Genomic DNA, 19390 nt, shown 5'->3' with positions numbered 1-19390 from the left:
ACTACAGGGCTCCATTTTTTGGTCCCTTTTCTGAGGTGTTTGTCAGCAAAGCAACCAGAAGTTGACAAAAGAGGAGGCCCTCCAAAAGGGAAGCAATTACTGGTGACTAAAAGGAGATGAAGGCTAAGAATAATCAGGAATTTATTTATTTATCTATTTATTTATTTATTTATTTATTTAGCCATGCCACGTGGCATGCGGGATCTCAGTTCCCCGACTAGGGATCGAACCCATGCCCCCTGCATTGAAAGGGCAGAGTCTTGACCACTGGACCACCAGGGAAGTCCCAGGCAGGAACTTAAAAGGAGGAAGGTGATAGAGCCAAAGGAGAAAATATGCTGGAGAGAAGGTGGTCTAATCAGGAACGTGATGGTAGATCCTCTCATCTACCTCCCTCACCCCCCAAAGCTAATCCCAAAGAAAACCTACTACAGAAATTTGAGGGCCAGCAAGCCCACGGTTTAGAAACAATGGGGTCAACCATGGGGACGGCACAAACTTGCGAGCTCTGGATTTCTACCCACAAATTAAGAATTGTTCTTTGCAGTCCCATGAGGGAAACTGTGTAAGAAACATCCTTTTAGGAGAATATTTCATGTCAAGGGGAGACGTTCACAGTAAATTGCTACGTGGGAAAGGCTACAAAATGAATACCTATATACACAACATGACTTTTGTATAAATATGATGAGTAACACTTATTGGTATATTTGGCCATCAAAAACTAGATCACCAAATGGTGGAAATATTTTAAATATGCCATGTCATGCAAAATTTCCTTTAATTCTTACTTGGAATATTCAGTGACTTTTCTAGCAGAAGTACTGCATAATGCTTCAGTTAGTATGCAGAATACATCCTTTAGATCTTATCTCTGGTAAGAAGAATAACTAAAACAAAGAATCCTATCAATGATGTAGCTGACATGGCATAAAATATTAGAGATGAGTGTTTGCATTTTTACCACTTTCGGGAAAATAGTCCTCTGGGTAAGGAATGCACAGAGTCTTACTTGAAAAAAATGAAGCATTAACACAGATATTCTCATGCTCATGTTAACTCTTGTAATTAATGTAACTTGTTTACCTAGACCTGTTACTCCAGTTATTCAAATATGTTCAAGCATAAATTATGAATTCTGCACATCAGGGTATGGTGGAGGCCCAGTCTTTTTAAAAATACAAATGTTTCTGGGTTCTTTTGTATTTCAACAAACCCACAGTACGACACATACTGTACACACATACTACAGAATTATTCTATTTTGCATGTGAGATTACATATTTTATAAACCTGGCTTAACACAGTGGAAGGATGGGTCTAGACGTTTATATGAGAGAGAAGTAATGACTTCATGTTTAACCTCTTGAATGTTATCAGGAAAGAACTGTCTTTTTAATTTTATTTCTTTTTGGCCGCACTGCACGGCATGTGGGATCTTAGTTCCCTGACCAGGGATCGAACCTGTGCCCCCTGCAGTGGAAGGGTGGAGTCTTAACCACTAGACCACCAGGGAAGTCCCTGGAAAGAACTGTCTTAACGGGAAAGAAAGAAAAAAACTTTGGGGTGAAGAATGTTATCAACCTTTTACCTAAATAAACTTCACCGGGAACAGGGTTGAAAAAGTCCACCATAAACTTAATAAAGTGCAACCAGGACTACAGCTGCTAATTCTGGTCTGATGTTTTACAGCTGACGGTAGGAAAAAAAAGGCAAAAATGTGAACCAAACAGACTTTTATAAGCTAAACCGAGATAAATAATTCTGGCAGACTCTATATTCTTTGTGTTAAAATACATAACCTGCCAAACGAGGAGAGTAACTTAAAACATTTTATTTGGCGTAACAGGAATCACAGACAAGTTTCTAAAACTTAAAATGCCAATGAAATATTCAATTGTTTGTAGGTAAAATATGCATAGAAAAAGGCGGGGAGAATGCATTCTCAAGTGTTAACAATGGTTCAGTAGATTATGAGGCTTACAGGGAGTTTTATTTTGTGCTCTATACCTTTCAGAAGTGTCAAGATATTCAACAAGAAATATGAAATTAATATTTTTTAAATGTGTAGGTTCTTCTGTTTTGTATTACAAATATTTCAATAAACCCATCATTTCTTAATATAAGAAAACTGTGGGAAATATAACAAAACCAGAATATTCTGAAGTCTGTTTTAAGCAAGTGGGAATAACACGGCAAACAGTGCCTTGTGTACAGGATGAAAATTTCCATTACTTTAAAGAAACGTTGGCTGCTGGTCTGCTTCTGGGGCGGCAGAGCAGGTCTGGGTTTGGGACATTGCATGACAGGTAGGGGTGAGGTTAGGCTACTCTGAAAACACATGAAAGATGGGTAAGTAGTGGATTGGTAGCAGAATCCAGGTTTCTTTAGGGCATATCAGTTGTAAGGGAAGCAGTTACGGTTCAGAGTGGGAAAGGCCGTATGTAGTATGGTGGGAGATGACCTGGAGGGAATGAGGGAGAAACACTTCCAAGTTTGGGATTGACATGTAAACACTGCTATATTTAAAAGAGATAACCAACAAGGACCTACTGTAAAAAAAAAAAAAAAAAAGATTAAAAAAGAAATCCTTTCATGAGGGCCAATATATGTGAAGTAATAGCTCTCTTTTCAGCTTAAACTACAGACTGTCTTCCTTCAGTTTAGTTCGAATGACAAAATATTAAAAGTACAGAGACCAAAGTCGGTTAAGACTTACTAAGAGCTCTCCACCAAATGAAACAGGCATCAATGGCAGAGGCACAACGGTTATTTAATTAGCACACGTTGATTAATTTAACCCATGGAACCAGTCTCCTGTTACTGCTAATTTTGTTTTTGAAGTCAAATGAAACTAAGTAGCTGAAGAGTAGTTAAACGTGTCCAGTCTCTTCATCCCTAAGGCTATGAGGACGGGTAGCCCTCCACCACTGAGGTGTTCTGAGATGTTCTCAGGAGGTGGTGACTTCCCCTTAAAAACCCGAATACCAATGGGCCTGTTAGTAGCACTTTCCCTAACGAGACACGTGAGAGAAGAGTATAATTTGTAATTATTTTCAAATATTCCCTAAGAAAGTGAGGATGGTCTGTTAAAAAGCTTGCGATGGAAAGAAATGCTAGGCTGTATTTGTGACACCTTGCCTAACAAGAAAAGCAGTAGACAGAAGATTGAGGCGTATAGGTACACCTCATTTTTTTGTGCTTCACGGATATTGTGTTTTTTACAATTTGAAGATTCGTGGCAACCCTGTGTCAAGCAAGTCTACTGGTGCCATTTTTCAACAGCTTTTGCTCACTTCATGTTTCTGTGTCCCATTTTGGTAATTCTTGCAATACTTCAAGCTTTTTCATTTTATTATATTTGTTGTAGTGATCTGTGATCAGTGATCTTTGAGGTTACTACTACGACTCGCTGAAGGCTCAGACGATGGTTAGCATGTTTCAGCAAATGAAGTATTTTTTAATTAAATATGTACATTTTTTAAAAGACATAAATGCTACTGCACACTGAAGAGACTGCAGAATAGTGTAAACGTAATTTTTATGTGCATTTGGAAACCAAAAAATTCGTGTGACTCGCTTTATTGCAGTGGTCTGGAACTGAACCTACAATATCTCTGAGGTATGCCTGTATTTGCAGGTTAGCAATGGTTTTGAAACTTGGAAAAAAAAAAACTTTTTTTTTTTTTTTGATAAAACTTTTCTTCAAGGATTATTGACACGCCCAACAGAAGATCAGATTAACATGGAGCTGCTCCAGACAGAATCCTGCTTGTCTGGTCTCTTCTTCCTCCTTGGCAACCTTTACGTGCGTAAGCAAAATTTTAGGATTCCTTGCAATACAATTTGAGAATCACTATTTCACAGCATCCCTGGGGGATACTGTGCATTGGCTCATTCCATACATTTCCGGATCCCTTTTAACAGCTTTCTTTGACTGGGAAGGCTAGAAACCTAAAAACTACATTTTTGAGATTCTCTTGCAACCAACCAGGTTCCAGATATCACCCAGGTTCTGCAAGGCAGATGTCTGGGCAAGACTTGGCAAGGGGATGTGAGCAATATGAGGCACTTGCATGGGAGGAAACAGGCACTTCTGGTAAATGTGTGTGTGTGTGTGTGTGTGTGTGTGTGTGTGTGTGTGTGTGTGCGTGTGTATAGGAGAGGAGGTTGCATTTGGCCCTTCTGGGACAGCTTTGGTAGAGATTATGGAGTCCGGTTCCTGTATCCTGGGTGCCATTCGGGGTAAGACTGCAGCAGTGAGCAGTCCCAGGAGAGTCCGATTGGTCTCTTCTGCTGCTCTGTAGCATCCAAAAGAGCTTCCCTGGCTTTCCTAAGGACTCTATACGCTATTCTAATAAATCTCTTTCTGCTTAAATTAGATAGATGATTCTGTCCTCCTGAATCTAAGAACTCTGACCAAGACAAGCATCAGAAAATAGACCCTAATTATCTCATTGCCTCATATGAAGTATCTTCCACATCTCCCCATGTTTGCATCCCTACTGAACCTAGCACTACTTTTATCACATAGATACTGAATAAACATTAGTTAAATCACATCACTATAGCATAGCATTATGCTGGATTACTTTTTTTAACATCATTCAGCTACTTATTAGATCGTGAGACAAGGTCTAAATAATGTAGGGAAGACACACCTCAATAAGCAAGGGGTTGAACCATTATAATTTTTAACTGTGTGCATTTATCGAGGTAAAGAAAGCAAGGCATTAAAAACAATAGTCTCAATTTCTCGTCATTTGGAGGGGAACAGAAACAAGTCAAAAGCTGTCTTTTTAAGATATAACAGAGAGACAGACAGGAATGTAAAATTATTATGGTGATTGGCAACAAATCTGAATTTGATCACTGTAGAATGACATACTTAAATTTCTATGTCTTGTCAAAAAATAACAAGAAAAAAGAAAATGAAAAAATGGGCCCTTTAATCTTTAAAAATAACATCAGCATGGTGTCATATATATATATATATATATATATATATATATATATATATGAGTATTATCTAAGTATTTGATTACTGACAGCTAGTTTTCTTCATTTTGGAAAAGACTATGTGAAAGGACTTCCCTTTCCTACATTTTATACACAAACTATTTCATTTTCTAAAAGTGGTTGGACAAAGGGTCAGATGATAACTTTAAATATTTAAACTGGTCACTGACAGTCAAGTAGTGAGGAACTTCTCTAGTTTATTGTTAAGTATGGACTGCCTTAGAGGTAACCTTAAGTACATGGCACGGCTTCCTAATGAGTTATTAGTTATGAAATTATGAAGTAATTTAGAATTTTAAATAAGACTGGAGAATAGACTGGGGTATAACAAATTAAAAGCACCGTAATTATGCAATATCATGAGATGTATTAGGTAGTCATGCTATGCATATATCAAAAATACATTAATAAAACGAACATATTAATAAAAAGCTAAGTCTGGCCCTTTAAGACCTCAACATTAATTGGAAAGGATTTTGACAGAACATCCTGAATAACTTTCATTATATCAGTTTTGGCAAGCTGTTTTTCAGCTACCTAAATGATGATTATTTCTACACTCCACAGTGCATCTATCAAAATCTACGATCTGAAAAATATCATTAGTGAGGATGAGTGAAGTGGCAGTTGTTCAAATGGTACAACCTGAATTTGAATTTATTAGTGTGATGTAGGTGATATGTATGGGGTGTTTTATTTTCTGATATTTTACCTATATATTGTCCCCTTAAGATATATCACACATTTACATGTTGTACATTAATTATATATGTTATGTGTTATATTCCAAATCCTAGCCCTATTTTTAAGGTCATGCATTCAGATCACTCTAAAAACTCTTCCCAAAGTGTGATGATTTAATGGATTTAATTCTTAAAGAAAAACATTTCATAGCAAGGGCAGATTAACCTCACAATGAAAACAAACACATCCAGTAGTAGATATTATTGGTGAAAAGTGTAAAAGGTATAATTTTGCCTATAATAGCTTACTCCCGTAACCAAGACACAGATTTATCCATCTTTGCTTTGTTGTTGGGCTTAAAGTCATTGAAAATTCAAAGAACCAGATCACTACTTAGTTTAAAATAAGAAAGGTCTAGCCAAAAAGCAAGTCCAACTAGTTAACACCAGAGAGTACCAAGTGCCTATTATAGGAATACAGTTTATTAAGGTTAAAAAAAACCCAGGCAGCTGTGTGACTTATTAATGCCTTTAACTATTCTTGATTTTAATACTGAATTTGGTTCCACTAAAGTTCTCCCCTTGAGGTGAACTGTTATGTGTATCTTTTTCATAGATGGCCATTGGTGCCATGCTTGTTGAAGGATATTATTCTGTAAATACCTAGGCTTTAACTTTCACCAAAATGGAAGCCTTACTCAATAAATAAGCAACGCACCCCAGGTCATGAAGTTAGATATTAGAAAAAGGAGGATATTGCAGCCCAGGTTGACTGTGCCCCCCTGACCCCACTCAAATTCCCCCAGACAAGCAGGCCTTTACTTCCTGGTTCTTTTAGTTGGGGTCTTGACTCATGGACTTCATATACTCCCTTTTCCTTTTCTCACTGAGAAGAAAACTCTCATACAGTATATTCATGATCATGCTGCAACGGTATAAATTAAGTTTATGAATGATGTCCTTCACTTATTGCCCCTTTCTCTCACACAGTGATATTTGTAACTCACGAGCTGTAGGATTTCCAAAGCTGAGTGATTTGTAATGTAATACTTCTAGAATCTCCAGAGTAATTTCAGCATTAGTTACAAATAAAAGTTGGCTCTCTGCAACTCTTAACCTTGGGAACATGAACCTTTAAGACTTGGAGATCAAATACCAACATTCCCCTAGGACTGCTGTACACATCTGCATTTCTGGACATAGGACTTTTTTTGTTCCTAATCAAGTATAATCTCACTTCATAACTTCTACTTTTGGCTCAGTGCTACCTAGATTTCCAGGCAAGTAAAAAAAATGAGGGCTGAGGATTTTGTGCTTAGAGGTTTGGAAATTTGGCAAATGTTACATTAAAATGGGAGTATTTGATCTTGAACCTCAACAGAGTGAAATTCAGTTAAAACACAAAGAAACCAAAGTAAGGCTTTATGTATTCCAAATCTGCACCTGTATTTTGATGTTGCCAGGTATTTGTACTAAGAATTCTGTGTACAGGGCAAAAGGGAATGAAGAGCCTCCCAAATTTTCCTCTGGGATCTTCCAGCCATTTGCAGTAATCACTAATTCTTGCTTACATCTATGAGTCAGGCATCCAAGTGTTGCTATTCCTGGCTGGTCCTGTTCTGTGTTTAAATGGTCTGATTGTTATTCTTTGCATCTGGGTCCAAACCAATTTCACATGGAAAGTTAGTTCAACGATTCCAATCACCTTTAAGTTATCCTTAAAGACAGCTAAGAAGATAGCTTGAGTTATTAATATACAATTATGAAAACTGCCCTTCCAACTCACCAAACTCAAGGGTGTCATTCTTCATACAGTTTCCTAAATATTGACCTTCTAGGATCCAGTCAATGAAGTAGAGTTTATTTTCAAATAATTTAATTTAACATCCATTAACATTCTTTGCGACCTGAAAGCCACGGAATTTAAATGATTCTTATATTCAGATAATTATGAGAACATGTTACTTGTAAAAGAACATTTCCATGAAGATTTAGCCAGGCAGCACACTTTATAGGCCTGAATTTCATCAAGGTGGGGGAACAGACTAAATGTGGATTTAATTTACAAATGTTTTCACACAACATCCATAACTTTTATTTCTTGTTATGTTATCCATTCTATAATGTTAAAAAAACAAACAAAACAAACAATCACACAGCAGCATAACCAGGAATTATTAGGGGAAGACTATACTTCATCCAAAATTGACTTATACAATAGCTGTAGTTTGTCTATGAACTCATTTATTGTTATTGGTTGAGAGCCAATATGAGTAATGGATAAAAAGCATGGGTTTTATTTGGAATCAGGCTTGCTCTAGTTCTGTTACTTATTAGTTCTATGACTCTGGGTATGTTCATTATGCTTTTTAGGCCTTAGTTTCCTCATCTGTCAAACTGGTTACTGTAAAGATTAAGAGAGACAATTTACTAAAAAGTGCCTAGTATAGGCTGGCTCATAACTATTTCTCAATAAATGGAAGTTACTTTTCATTTGTCAGTATCTTTCCTCCTCTGCAAGCTCTTTGATAGAAAGAGCCATTTCTGGTACTTTCTTGTACATGTAACAGGACTTAGTCTTGTAACATGGTAGGAAAAACACTGCCTGTAGATGTCAGGGGACCAGCAGTCAAGCTCACTACCTGCTGGCTATGCAACTTCTGGCAGAGTTCTTAAGATGTCTGTTCTTAGTTTGCCTCTCTCTGGAATGGGGATATGCTTACATCCCTCTCAATGTTCTGATAGGAACGTAGAAAGATACGGATAAAACACATTTTGTAAACTGTAGAGCACAGCTTAGATTTAGGTTATTGTCACTCTTTTATTCTACTTAAATTAAGAGTAATTAAATAGTAATTTTTTAAGCACTTACTATGTGCTGGATGTACACAGTGATTTATAAGTGTTGTATCATTTAATCCTTACAACAACTCAATAAAGTAGGTACTGTCACTATTCCCATTTTTCAGATGAGGAAACCTAAGCTGACTCAAACTCAAGCAGTCTGGCTCAGAAGCCCACACTCTAAACCACTGTTACATATAGAATCCTATAATTTTAGGAGGAAGAGACAACCTTTTATGAATCCACCAATGGCAGGTCTAGGGGGTCAGAGTGACGAGGAGGCAGTCACCTTGCCTGAGAGGATGGCAGACGCCACAAACAAAAAGAAGAGAGAGGATCCAAGCAATCAGACTCATGTAAGCAAGGCGAGGTCACAATTTTTCCATTTATATTCAGATTTCTGCAACACAAATACCCCATTCCTGTACATATATTTTCAGCTCTGCTGAAACTGCCAAGTAAGATGTAAGAGAAAAAACTCAGCTAAATTCTACATCTGGCCATGAGTAAGACTTTAGAGTGTGGTAGTTTGGGAAAATACAAGTAGACTGGCCAGGGCGAAAAACAATACTTTGCGACATGTCACACCCTTGGGCTGAAATATTCGAAAAGGCCACCACTCGGGGGTGTGGTAGACACGAAGGACCATGGCAGTGGTTACCTCCATGAGGAATTCGCTTCTCCAGACAGACTGAAGGCACACAATAGTAGACGTCATCTTGTAGAAAGAGCTGTGACTTTACCGGGCACCAGTCTTTGGCTGAAGGCTACGAACCAATGAAACTTTAGAACATGAGACCCAAGACAATACTCTGCCTGTGTTCAACAGTGAGAGCTCAGAGAGTGTCAAAGCATGTGTTTAAGCATATGTGAACAAAGGGCGCAAAGATGTGTGAGACGGGTGTTAAAACATCAGTTCAAACATGTGTTTAACCATGTGTGAGCAAAAGGGTGTTAAGCCATGTGGTAAAGCAAGTGTTAGAGCATATTCGATTACAAATGTTTCTCATTTGGGAGCTTAAATTATTTTCTGCCTAATCCAGTGTTGCTAAGCAATAGTTCTGTGTTGTCTTAACGGAACACAATAAATTATTAAACTTAAAAAAAAAACTGAAGTTAGAATTCTTTTTTCCCATCTTGGTTTCATCACAAAGAATTTACATCTGTAGTTTTCAATAAACATAGTGGTGTTCTGCTAGTGTAAGCAAAAACCGGGGTAAGGCTCCCTATGCAGGAAGGCAACAGTCAGATTAGGGTAAGGCACACTCTGTGTGCTGAGACAGTATACAGTGTTTGGTAGATCCAGTGGCATATTAGGCTAATCTCAAGGTTTGATAAACCACATAGTCACTGACTGGGGGTGACTATCCCATCTAGGGCACCATGCCACAGCTAGGATTCTGTTTTTTTATTTTCAATTTTTAAATATCTCGAACACTGCTCTTGAGAATAGGAATTCTGACAGTTCTTACTAACAGTAAAATGTGATAGACACCAGCTTTAAGGTTTCTCTGACATTACTTGCTAAATATATTAGCTTATGTATCTTCAATGTTGCTGGAAGCTTCCCTTCCAAAGCAAATGAATCCTCTTATGTTAAAATGGGAATGCACAACCCTGGATGTTATTTTAAAAAGAATGAAAGTAGACAAAAATCAGAGTGTACTAGCGATACCTTTCTGCAGGGTAAAGGAAGAGAGTTTAAAACAGATACACGTATACTAATACAGGTAAAAAAAATTCAGGTAACTATTTTATTTTCTTGTTAGGAAACAAAGCGATAAACAAACTAAACCAGTAAACCTGTTTGAGCCCACTCATTTCTCTGTTGGGAGTGGATATATCATCAAATATTCTTCCTTTAAAAAAAAAGAACAAAAGACAAGTAAAAGATCTGCAGGCTTGTGTTTAAATTCCATTTCCTAAGCAGTACTAATTAACATGGCTCTTTCTGCTAAACTGTAGAATGACATGTGTGTAAATGCTATCTGATTTTACCTATGAAAATATTTTTGATCATTCTGAATAAAGAAAAATAGATATAGCCATTAGAATCAAAATGTTGCCTTCCCGATCACCTTTTGCCTCGAGATCATGGAATGTTTTACTGAAACAAAAACTGGCAAGAGAGAACCAAACAATTAAAGCTAGTGTCTTCTGTCAGCCACCCTTGTCAGCAGAGGTCAAAGAATTTTTGAATACTTCTCTCTTCCCGTTCACTTGTGTCACTTAATGATTTGTTCATGCGGTTCAGTACAAACTCAAGAAAATACAATTCCTCAGCAGAAAAAAGCACGGTCCGTGGTGCTGTGACCTGACTCTCTGCTTAAACAAATTCCAGAGTGCGCACTGACAGAGCGATGATGATTATTTTTCCTTCTTGGAGACAGCCCAAATTAAGAAAACTAAGAAAAGAGAATCTGACCGAGGAAATGATGGAGGAAGGCTGTGCAGAGGCTTTCTTAGTTTATGGTTAACAGTTTTATTTTTATTTTATTTTATTTTTTATCTTTTGGCCTCGCTGTGAGGCATGCGGAATCTGAGTTCCCTGACCAGGGATCGAACCCAAGCCCCCTGTAGCGGAAGCTCGGAGTCTTAACCACTGGACCACTGGGGAAGTCCCAGTAGTTTTATTTTTGACTAAAACAAATATACTGATGAGCAAATTCATTTCAACAATCCCATGTTTCTTCATTATTCAGGTGTTTTATTTTCAATAGTGTAAAACAGAGAATGCAAACCATTTATTTTCTGTCAATACTGAACACACCCTGATATCTGAAGCTATTTCACTGAGGTTAGTCTCCAAATGCATGTAAATCAGGCTCAGGAAAAATGTCTGTACTACAGAAATGATAAAACATCCCTAAATCTCATGGGTTGGAGGAAAAGACTACAGAGGGCTGTGCTTTTGGGTCCTCCGAACCAGCTGCAATTGTTATTGAAGGCCCCCAGCCTCCAGTCAAATAAGCAATAAACATACCCCACTTTATAGAAAATAGAAGAAGATAAACAGCCCTGGTGGAGATACTGATCTTGAGATAATACTTCTGAATTTGAGATAATACTTCTGAATTTGAGATAATCTGCATTTCCCTAGATGTGCTCATTTGAGTACACATAATCATTTTCCTTAACTTATACTTTTCTCTAGACATGAAATGCTCAATAAACAGAACTCACTAGAGGCACGTAGAGGGAAGAGGCTCTTTCTGTACAAATTCCTCCCTAGGGCATTTTGTACAATGTTAAGTAGAGTAATATAGTACTTAACGAATCTTGCATAACACTTCGTACTTCTAATCAAACTTTTCAGAAGGCAGCAAAAATGATTAGAAACATAATTTTAGCCTCTTCTGCTTTCTATTTGAGTGACCATCGTTAATCTCAGTGGACGGGCCATGTGTGCAGTGGAAGGGCTCCCAGAGGAGTAAGTTTTCCCAACTTCACAACCGTGGGCGTTTCACTCCAGGGCTGTGGGTAAGGTGACACGCTTGCCCAGTGGGCACACAATGCATCCTCAGTGTTCTTCCCCTCTGCCTCAAGCTCTGTGCCTTTCCTGGAATAAGCCTGCCAAAGATTCTAAACAGTGTAGGGAGGAACTGTCCAGAATAAACTGGCGCCATATTTGCAAATGTGTGTTTAAAGTAAAGCTAGAGAGAGTTTGCAATGTCCCAAATCGAGCCTGGCAATTGCTCTTGAGGTTAGTACCACTTCCCTTTTTATGAACAAAACAACCTTAGCAATTGTGGGAAATAAGCAAAACCAATGCAAATAAACCAACAAGATAGTTTATCTTTTTCACCTTAAACATTTAAAAAGTATATTTTTTAAAGGCTTAAGAAAATTAGATGTTTTTAATATAAGTACTTATGCCCCTTTTCTTCTACTCAATATGTATATAGCTAATGCTTACAGAATCAATCAACCCCCAAATTAGAAATCTTTAACTTTTAAAAGGCTTTATGTAATTAAATGCTAATGCTTCAATCTGACATTATATCAGTAAATACCATGCAGAAAAGTTCAAGGTAGGTACTATGCTAAGATAAATATTTCTCTAAGTCCCAGCTTTTCATTTCTGGAGACCAATGGAGAGACAAACCTCAAAAACATTTCATGTGTTACATTTCCTATGTAACTGAACTCAGTGGAACATTAATTTATAAGTTTTAGTCTACTGATCTACTGTGGAACATTTGCTTTCTGAGATTAAGACTGATTATTTTTTAAAGATTGAATCATCAAATTTTGTTTAAAGGAGGTTAAAAGTAAAAGCTTGCTCAAAATAATGAGACTAATCCTGACATCTACAGGCATGCTTCCAGACATTAGAAAGTTTTTCTCTTAAATGTGTTTCCTTCCAGATCTTTACTAAAATGCAGGGGGTTAAGTCGGCAAGGTTTATTATAAACCAAAATGTCGTGGCTCACCTGTTCTTTTGTTTGCTTGTTTGTTCGCTCGTTCGTTCATTCATTCACTCATTCATTCAAATACTTCCTGAGTGTCCATTCTGTCCAAGGAACTAGCGAGGCACAGGGGGTCTAAAGCAGAAAGTTTTAGTCCCTGCCGTCAAGGAGCATAAAGGCTTTCGGGTGTGACAGAATAAAGCAGACAAGTACGGCACAGAACTAGTAGGGTGGGAGTTGGGGTGGGAGGGGATAGCCCACACTAAAATGGGTAAAGCACTTTAACTTCGGAATCAGGGATGCCTAGTTCCTCAGCGGGGCAGAGACTGAAGAGCACACATGATCCCAGGAGGACCCTGCACGAGTACAGAGACTGCAGGCCACAAGGACCTCCTATGTCTCCAAGGGTGTTACTTAGGAAAGAGTAACATGGTCTTTGAATTCACTTTTTGTCCTTCCTCTGGGAAACTGAGATGATAATTTGATCACTGCCTTTTGCAATCACCATTTTCTACTTGGAAACTCCCTCTTAAAGTTCTTTATATTTTCCTCGAGCCTTGTGTCAGGTAAATGTAAAACCATTTTACACCCCCATCCCTACCCCGTTCCACCTTTAACATTAGGGGAATGAAATGAAAATAGTCAGTCATTTAAAAAACTTTTAGGAGGTAGAAAAACTGGCATCACTTCACTTCTACATGTTTTGGTGCTTCATTATGTTTTGAGACCATGTCTGAGTGCTTAAGTTCTCAGAGGTTGGAAATCAAAGTGAGAGAAAATAGCAAATGTTTCTATTTGCTAATGGTATTTCACTTGTGATAGCGAGAGAGACATTCATTCATCAAACATTTATTGAATGCATATTATGCACCAGGCACCAGGCTTACTGACACAGTGCTACAAAGATGAAAGCCAGTCCTCCCCTCCAGGGACTCACGGTCTAGTGGGGAGATGGGCAGGAACCCCACGAGTACAGCACGGCGAGGGTTCCCACGGTACCGTGTGCGGACCGCTGAAGGGGCGGGAACTGATTCTAGGCAACACAGAGATGATTACTTTTAATTTAAAATATTTGTTAACACTCAACATTATATTAAAAATATTTAATTATGCATTTACTTTAACGTGAAAAAATGCATAACCAACACATTCGAACCATGATTTCATGGATAATACTCTGTGGGATAAAGCTAAAGAATATATTTAAGTTTAAAACAAAAGTGTGCCAATTTAGGGGCTTCCCTGGTGGTGCAGTGGTTAAGAATCCGCCTGCCAATGCAGGGGACACGGGTTCGAGCCCTGGCCCTGGAAGATCCCACGTGCTGCGGAGCAACTAAGCCTGTGTGCCACAACTACTGAGCCTGCGCTCCAGAGCTCGCGTGCCACAACTACTGAGCCCGCATGCCACAACTACTGAAGCCCGTGCTCCTAGAGCCTGTGCTCTGCAAAAGAGAAGCCACTGCACCGAGAAGCCCGTGAACCGCAACGAAGAGTAGCCCCCGCTCGCCACAACCAGAGAAAGCCCACGCACAGCAACGAAGACCCAACGCAGCCAAAAAATAAATAAATAAACTTTATAAAAAAAAAAAAAAAGTGTGCCAATTTAAAGAAAAATAGCAGTGGCGATATTAGGCAGAGAGGACCAAAAAAAAAAAATTGTGATGTACTACTCTGATCACTGAAGTTTGGGAAATAATGCAGTTCCATGTGGGTAAGTCAAAAAGGATGCCATTTTACAAAGTTTGGAATCCTTATGGTATGTTCCCTGGACTAAGTTGCCATGAGGCAACTTATGTTCTAGGAGGGCACAGGTGAGGGAAGGGCACTAATGTGGCCTGGGGGATTCAGAGGGGTTTCCAGAAAGAGGAGGCTTAAAAACGACAAGTTGTGCTGGAAAGCAGTACACTTATTAGGACCCTTCATTTGTAGAACTGTTGAATCTTAAGTTTGCATGGGACATTAGAAATCATGTTGTGTTATCCGTAATTAACTTTAAAATACTTCCATATATATAGTGTGACATATATGTGTGCACTGGTTTTAATCCATACCATAGGGCAGTGATTTTATGACTGAAGTGGCCTAACGGGAATACACTGTTTAGTTCACATCTAAAAGACTAATGAAATGCCATATTCCAGAAGCAGCTACTAAAGTGTGGCGGCTATCTTTATCTTATTAATTAGTTACTCTTAATTAGCATAACAATAATTATTAATGAGGACATCAGAAATGGTACTGAAGCTATGCGGACAGGCTAGAAACATGGTCATCGCACTCCCAGCCTGCGTGGGAAGGGTATCTGCATCTAGTGACCCCAACTGCCTATTTCCCCTGGACTGGAGCCCTCGACTCAGGATTCTGACTCAGTCCTGTGTCTATCTACTTAAAGGAGGAGTCGGTCACCTGACTTTGACTAGAAGGTTAGCCATATCCTCTTTCTAGAATATTCTCACATCAAACTTGAGGGAACTTTTCCTGCAAGTTGCTGTCAATGCACTCTCCTATCAGGACAGAGGACAGGAGCTTCGTGGGCCCACAGGACAGGTGGAGGGCTGTTCCTGTGCCTGCTTGCACGTGTCTCTAGGTGTGGTAGAGTTCCATCTGAAATTTGCCTTCAACATATTACTTGGGAAGCAGGTATAGACCTCCACCACCTCCAAGGCATCTGTCTCCAACTGCAGCCACGATCTACCCAGAAGAAACTGGTAATTCTGAAAGGCCAAATTTGCTGGGCAGATCTTAGCTAAACTAGCTCTCACAGAGAGGTTAAGTGATTTGCCCAAGATCACACAGCTAGTTGGTGGCAGAACTGAGTTTAGAATGTAGTGCTTCTTGTTACCATCTTCCCAGGCAACCAATGATTCTTGACCAGGTTTACTCATCCCGATTATCTGCAGAACTTTTTAAAAATGCACAAGCTCAGGTCCAGCTTAGGAGATTGTGATTCTGGAGGGGAGCTGTGGTAGCGACCCAGGTATCTACATTTTTTAAAATTTTGCACAGGTGCCTCTGATATACACACATATAATTGAGAATCACTGGACTAGACCATGATACTAATAAGTACCATCTACCGTACATTTTCTCTGGGCCTGGCCCTGTGCTAGGTGCTTGACATGCTCTGTATTATTTCATTTTTACCATAAACCATTGAATAAGGTATCCGCAGCATTTTACAGGTGAAGAAACTCATGCTGAGAGAAGTTAAGTAACCTGTCCAAAGTGACAGCCTATAAATAGCAAGACTGAGATTCCAACCCAGTTTTGCCTTTCTCTACAAATCTGCTCTTAGCCATGATCCCCTGCTACATACCATGGGACAAGATGCTGCTTAGAATTTCTAAGGCAGGGGTCACGAACTACAGGTGAGAGGTGGACAATGTAAATGATCAAAATGGGTCAAATAGTAACTGGAGTGAGCTGGAGACCACGTGCCCCTCTGAAAGGTTTTGAGTTTTAACTGCTGGCAGCTATTTTGAATGTTTTAAGAGTAACTCTGCAGAGCAACTGGAACTCTCATATATTGCTAGGGGAATACAAAATAGTTTAGCCACTTTGGAACCAGTTTGGCAGGTCCTTATAAAATTAAACATATACAAACCATATGAGCCAGCAATCTTACCCCTAGATATTTACTCAAGGGAAATGAAAACCTACGAAAAGGGTGTGTGCACAAATGTTCATAGCACCATTACCTGTAATAGCTCTAAACTGGAAGCAACCTACATGTTCATAAAACTGGTGAATGATAAATAAATTGTAGCATATCTTACTATGAAATATTACTCAGCAATTAAAAGGAATGAAATACTAGTACACACAACAACATGGACGAATTTCAAAATCTCTATGTTCAGTGAAAGAAGTCCTACACAAAAGACCATGTGCTGTATAATTCCATTTACATGAAATTCTAGAAAAGGCAAAACTAGTAGCAGAAAGCAGATCAGTGTCTGCCTGGGACAGGGATGGAGGAGGGGAATGAGTGCAAAGGGACTGGAGGCAACTTTTTAGAGAGAGAACTGGTCTCTGTCCTGATGTGTTGTGGTGGTTACGTCATTGCATCCCATGACCAAAATTCATCAAATCTACATTTAAAATGTGTGAATTTTATTATATGTAAATAATATCTCAATTTTGAAAACAAACTAAAACTGTGCAGACTGGGAAAAAAAAAAAAAGTACTGCAAGCCGCTTATGGCCCCCAGAGTTCCAGTTTCAACCTCTGGTCTCAGTAGAGAGGTTCCATTTTAGCTGCCCCAGAGGAAATACAAAAGATGACAAGTCATCCATCATCCTGGGCTCGGGAAAAATGGGGAAGTTTGTGTTCATCCCCCTTCTTCCATCGCTCTCCTCCTGCCTCAGGTGCAAAATGCTCCCATGCTGCCCCCTGGCTGTTCAGCACCTCCTACCACGGCACCCGGATCACACCTCATTCTTCTGAAGCGGCTCCAAAACCACCCTTGCGGTCAGCCCTCCTCTCAGCCTCCTGTATTCTAGGCCGTCCCTCAGAGCTCTGTGCAAGGCGGGGACAAACTTCACCCGGTTAACACATCACCAAGCAGGTGCCATGATCGATGCTGATTAAATTATCAAGTACTGCCATTTGACAAAGACAATGTGTGAAGCCTTAATCCAAGTTCAATTATTGCCTTTCAGTCTATTAGGGAATACCTGGGGGGAAATGCAGCTATTTCTGGAACCCACCACGTTGATCTCCTCCACAGGGTGACCTGCCTGCTTTGTTTATACATACACTTTGTCATCAATATTATCATGAAACACCTTAAAATTAATACATGCAAGGGATCTGTGTGGATAGCATAGAACGGTACACATACATCTCAGTACCCAAATATCAAAACTCAGTGCTCTTAACCATTAGGCGGTGGAAGCCTGAGACACATGAGAGTCAGTCCTTCAATTTTCTAGAAAACTAATGAATGCCAACCACATGCTGCTTGGCTTTCCTGAACCTCTATCAACGCCATAATAACTTGATTAAAAAAGAAAAGACTAAATACAATATCAAACCCACCATGTACAGTAGTGCAAGCTATCATGTTAAGTTAAAAAGGAAAAGGCAGAACTTGAAATTGTACTAAAGCCACATAAATAAAAATTCAACATTTAAAGACAGAAAAAAATGAGGAAAAGATCACTGTAGGTGTGTTATGAGTAATTTCTTTTCTTTTAAAAAATGTTCCCTTTTGCTCTGACAACAAACACTATTTGTGTAATAAATATGAATCACAAATCACACAGACTAGATCACCAGGCAGGACGTTGTGCTTACCTGTCACCCACCCACCAGTTACCATCTGTGTTGACTGCTCACACTTCCTTCTCCTTACAGATTTGAAAGCCCATGGGATTTGGCAGTACCCTGCCAGGTACCTGAAATTATTTCATCAACGCTTTAGTCATGCTGCTGAGGACAGCCACTCCTTCCAAAGCTGTCCGCTAAGGATTTGTATTTGCAAATGGAAGTAAAGCCAGAGAACTTGATTAACAAGGCAGGTGTGCACCTAGAAAGAACCCCAGTGCTGAGAGGGAACTTTCATTCAAGCAACTTTTAGAAAGTGATATCTTGACAAGGCACATGGTTAATACATTATTTTTCCCCAAAGCAAAACTGGGTTAAAAATTTCAGGTCCTATGAAAGCAAAATTGTTGGGGAAAAAAAAAAAAAAAAAGGAGGTAGTAGTAGGCTAGGCCCAGGTCAGTTTCAGTCAATGTTGTGGAGTTTGATTCCAGGCCACCCAGGCTCTCTGACTGGTGGCCTCCTAAAATCCTCCAGGATCTAGCTCCCCTCCTCCCCCATACCAACCTATTCTCAGATTATGTCACGTGCAGCAGAGCTGAGACAACAGGTTATAGAGAGTCCGCACAGCATCTGAAGAGACAGCAAAGTCTAATGATTAAGAGGACAAACTCTAAAGGAAACATTCTGGGCAATGGCTCAGAATGATAATTTTGATGGCATGGTGCCCCGAAAGAAAAATCCCACCTTTTGGTGGAGGTCTATTCTGCCTACACACATAGCCACCTGTACTCGTAACACCTTTCAGGATCCTTAGAAAAACACCATGAAACCGGTGATGTTCAAGAGGAAATAAGAACTTGCAAAAAGAAACATAGCAACGGGCTACCTGAAAACAATGAAAGAACTTGGTCCTTTAATAAGGTTCATTCTGCCCAGAGTACATAGTAGGTGCTCAATAAAAGAATAATAATGACAAGAAAAAGTGGACCCTAGATTTTCAGGCCTCTATCACTCAGTCAAGCTTTTGTCTCTCCAGTGGGGGGTAAAGCTGGGAGGGAGATGACAGTTGTGCATAACTGCAAGTGTGCTGTGAGCTGACCCAATCTACTGTTAGAATGGGAGCCTCAGAAAACGAAAGGCAAAAATCGTAGAGCTGATAACAAAGA

General features: G+C 39.2%; 1 protein-coding gene across 9 annotated transcripts in view; it reads right to left on the bottom strand.

Moving 5' to 3' along the window:
• VTI1A (vesicle transport through interaction with t-SNAREs 1A) overlaps positions 1-19390 on the bottom strand; it is a 346106-nt gene that overhangs the window by 109676 nt on the left and 217040 nt on the right. For 2 of the 9 annotated variants that reach the window (XM_068548556.1, XM_068548558.1), the window contains one exon: positions 13789-13988. The exons of the other annotated variants lie outside the window; for them this stretch is intronic. In XM_068548556.1, coding sequence (XP_068404657.1) covers positions 13889-13988 — 100 coding nt within the window. In that variant the 3' untranslated portion in view covers positions 13789-13888. Of the gene's footprint in view, positions 1-13788; positions 13989-19390 lie in introns of those variants that run through there. 9 annotated transcript variants of the gene reach the window in all.

The sequence above is a fragment of the Eschrichtius robustus genome, chromosome 7 (assembly GCF_028021215.1).
Source record: "Eschrichtius robustus isolate mEscRob2 chromosome 7, mEscRob2.pri, whole genome shotgun sequence".
In the NCBI taxonomy this organism is placed as follows: domain Eukaryota; kingdom Metazoa; phylum Chordata; class Mammalia; order Artiodactyla; family Eschrichtiidae; genus Eschrichtius; species Eschrichtius robustus.
Note: the sequence above shows the minus strand (reverse complement) of the source record. Positions and strands in the feature narration are given on the sequence as shown.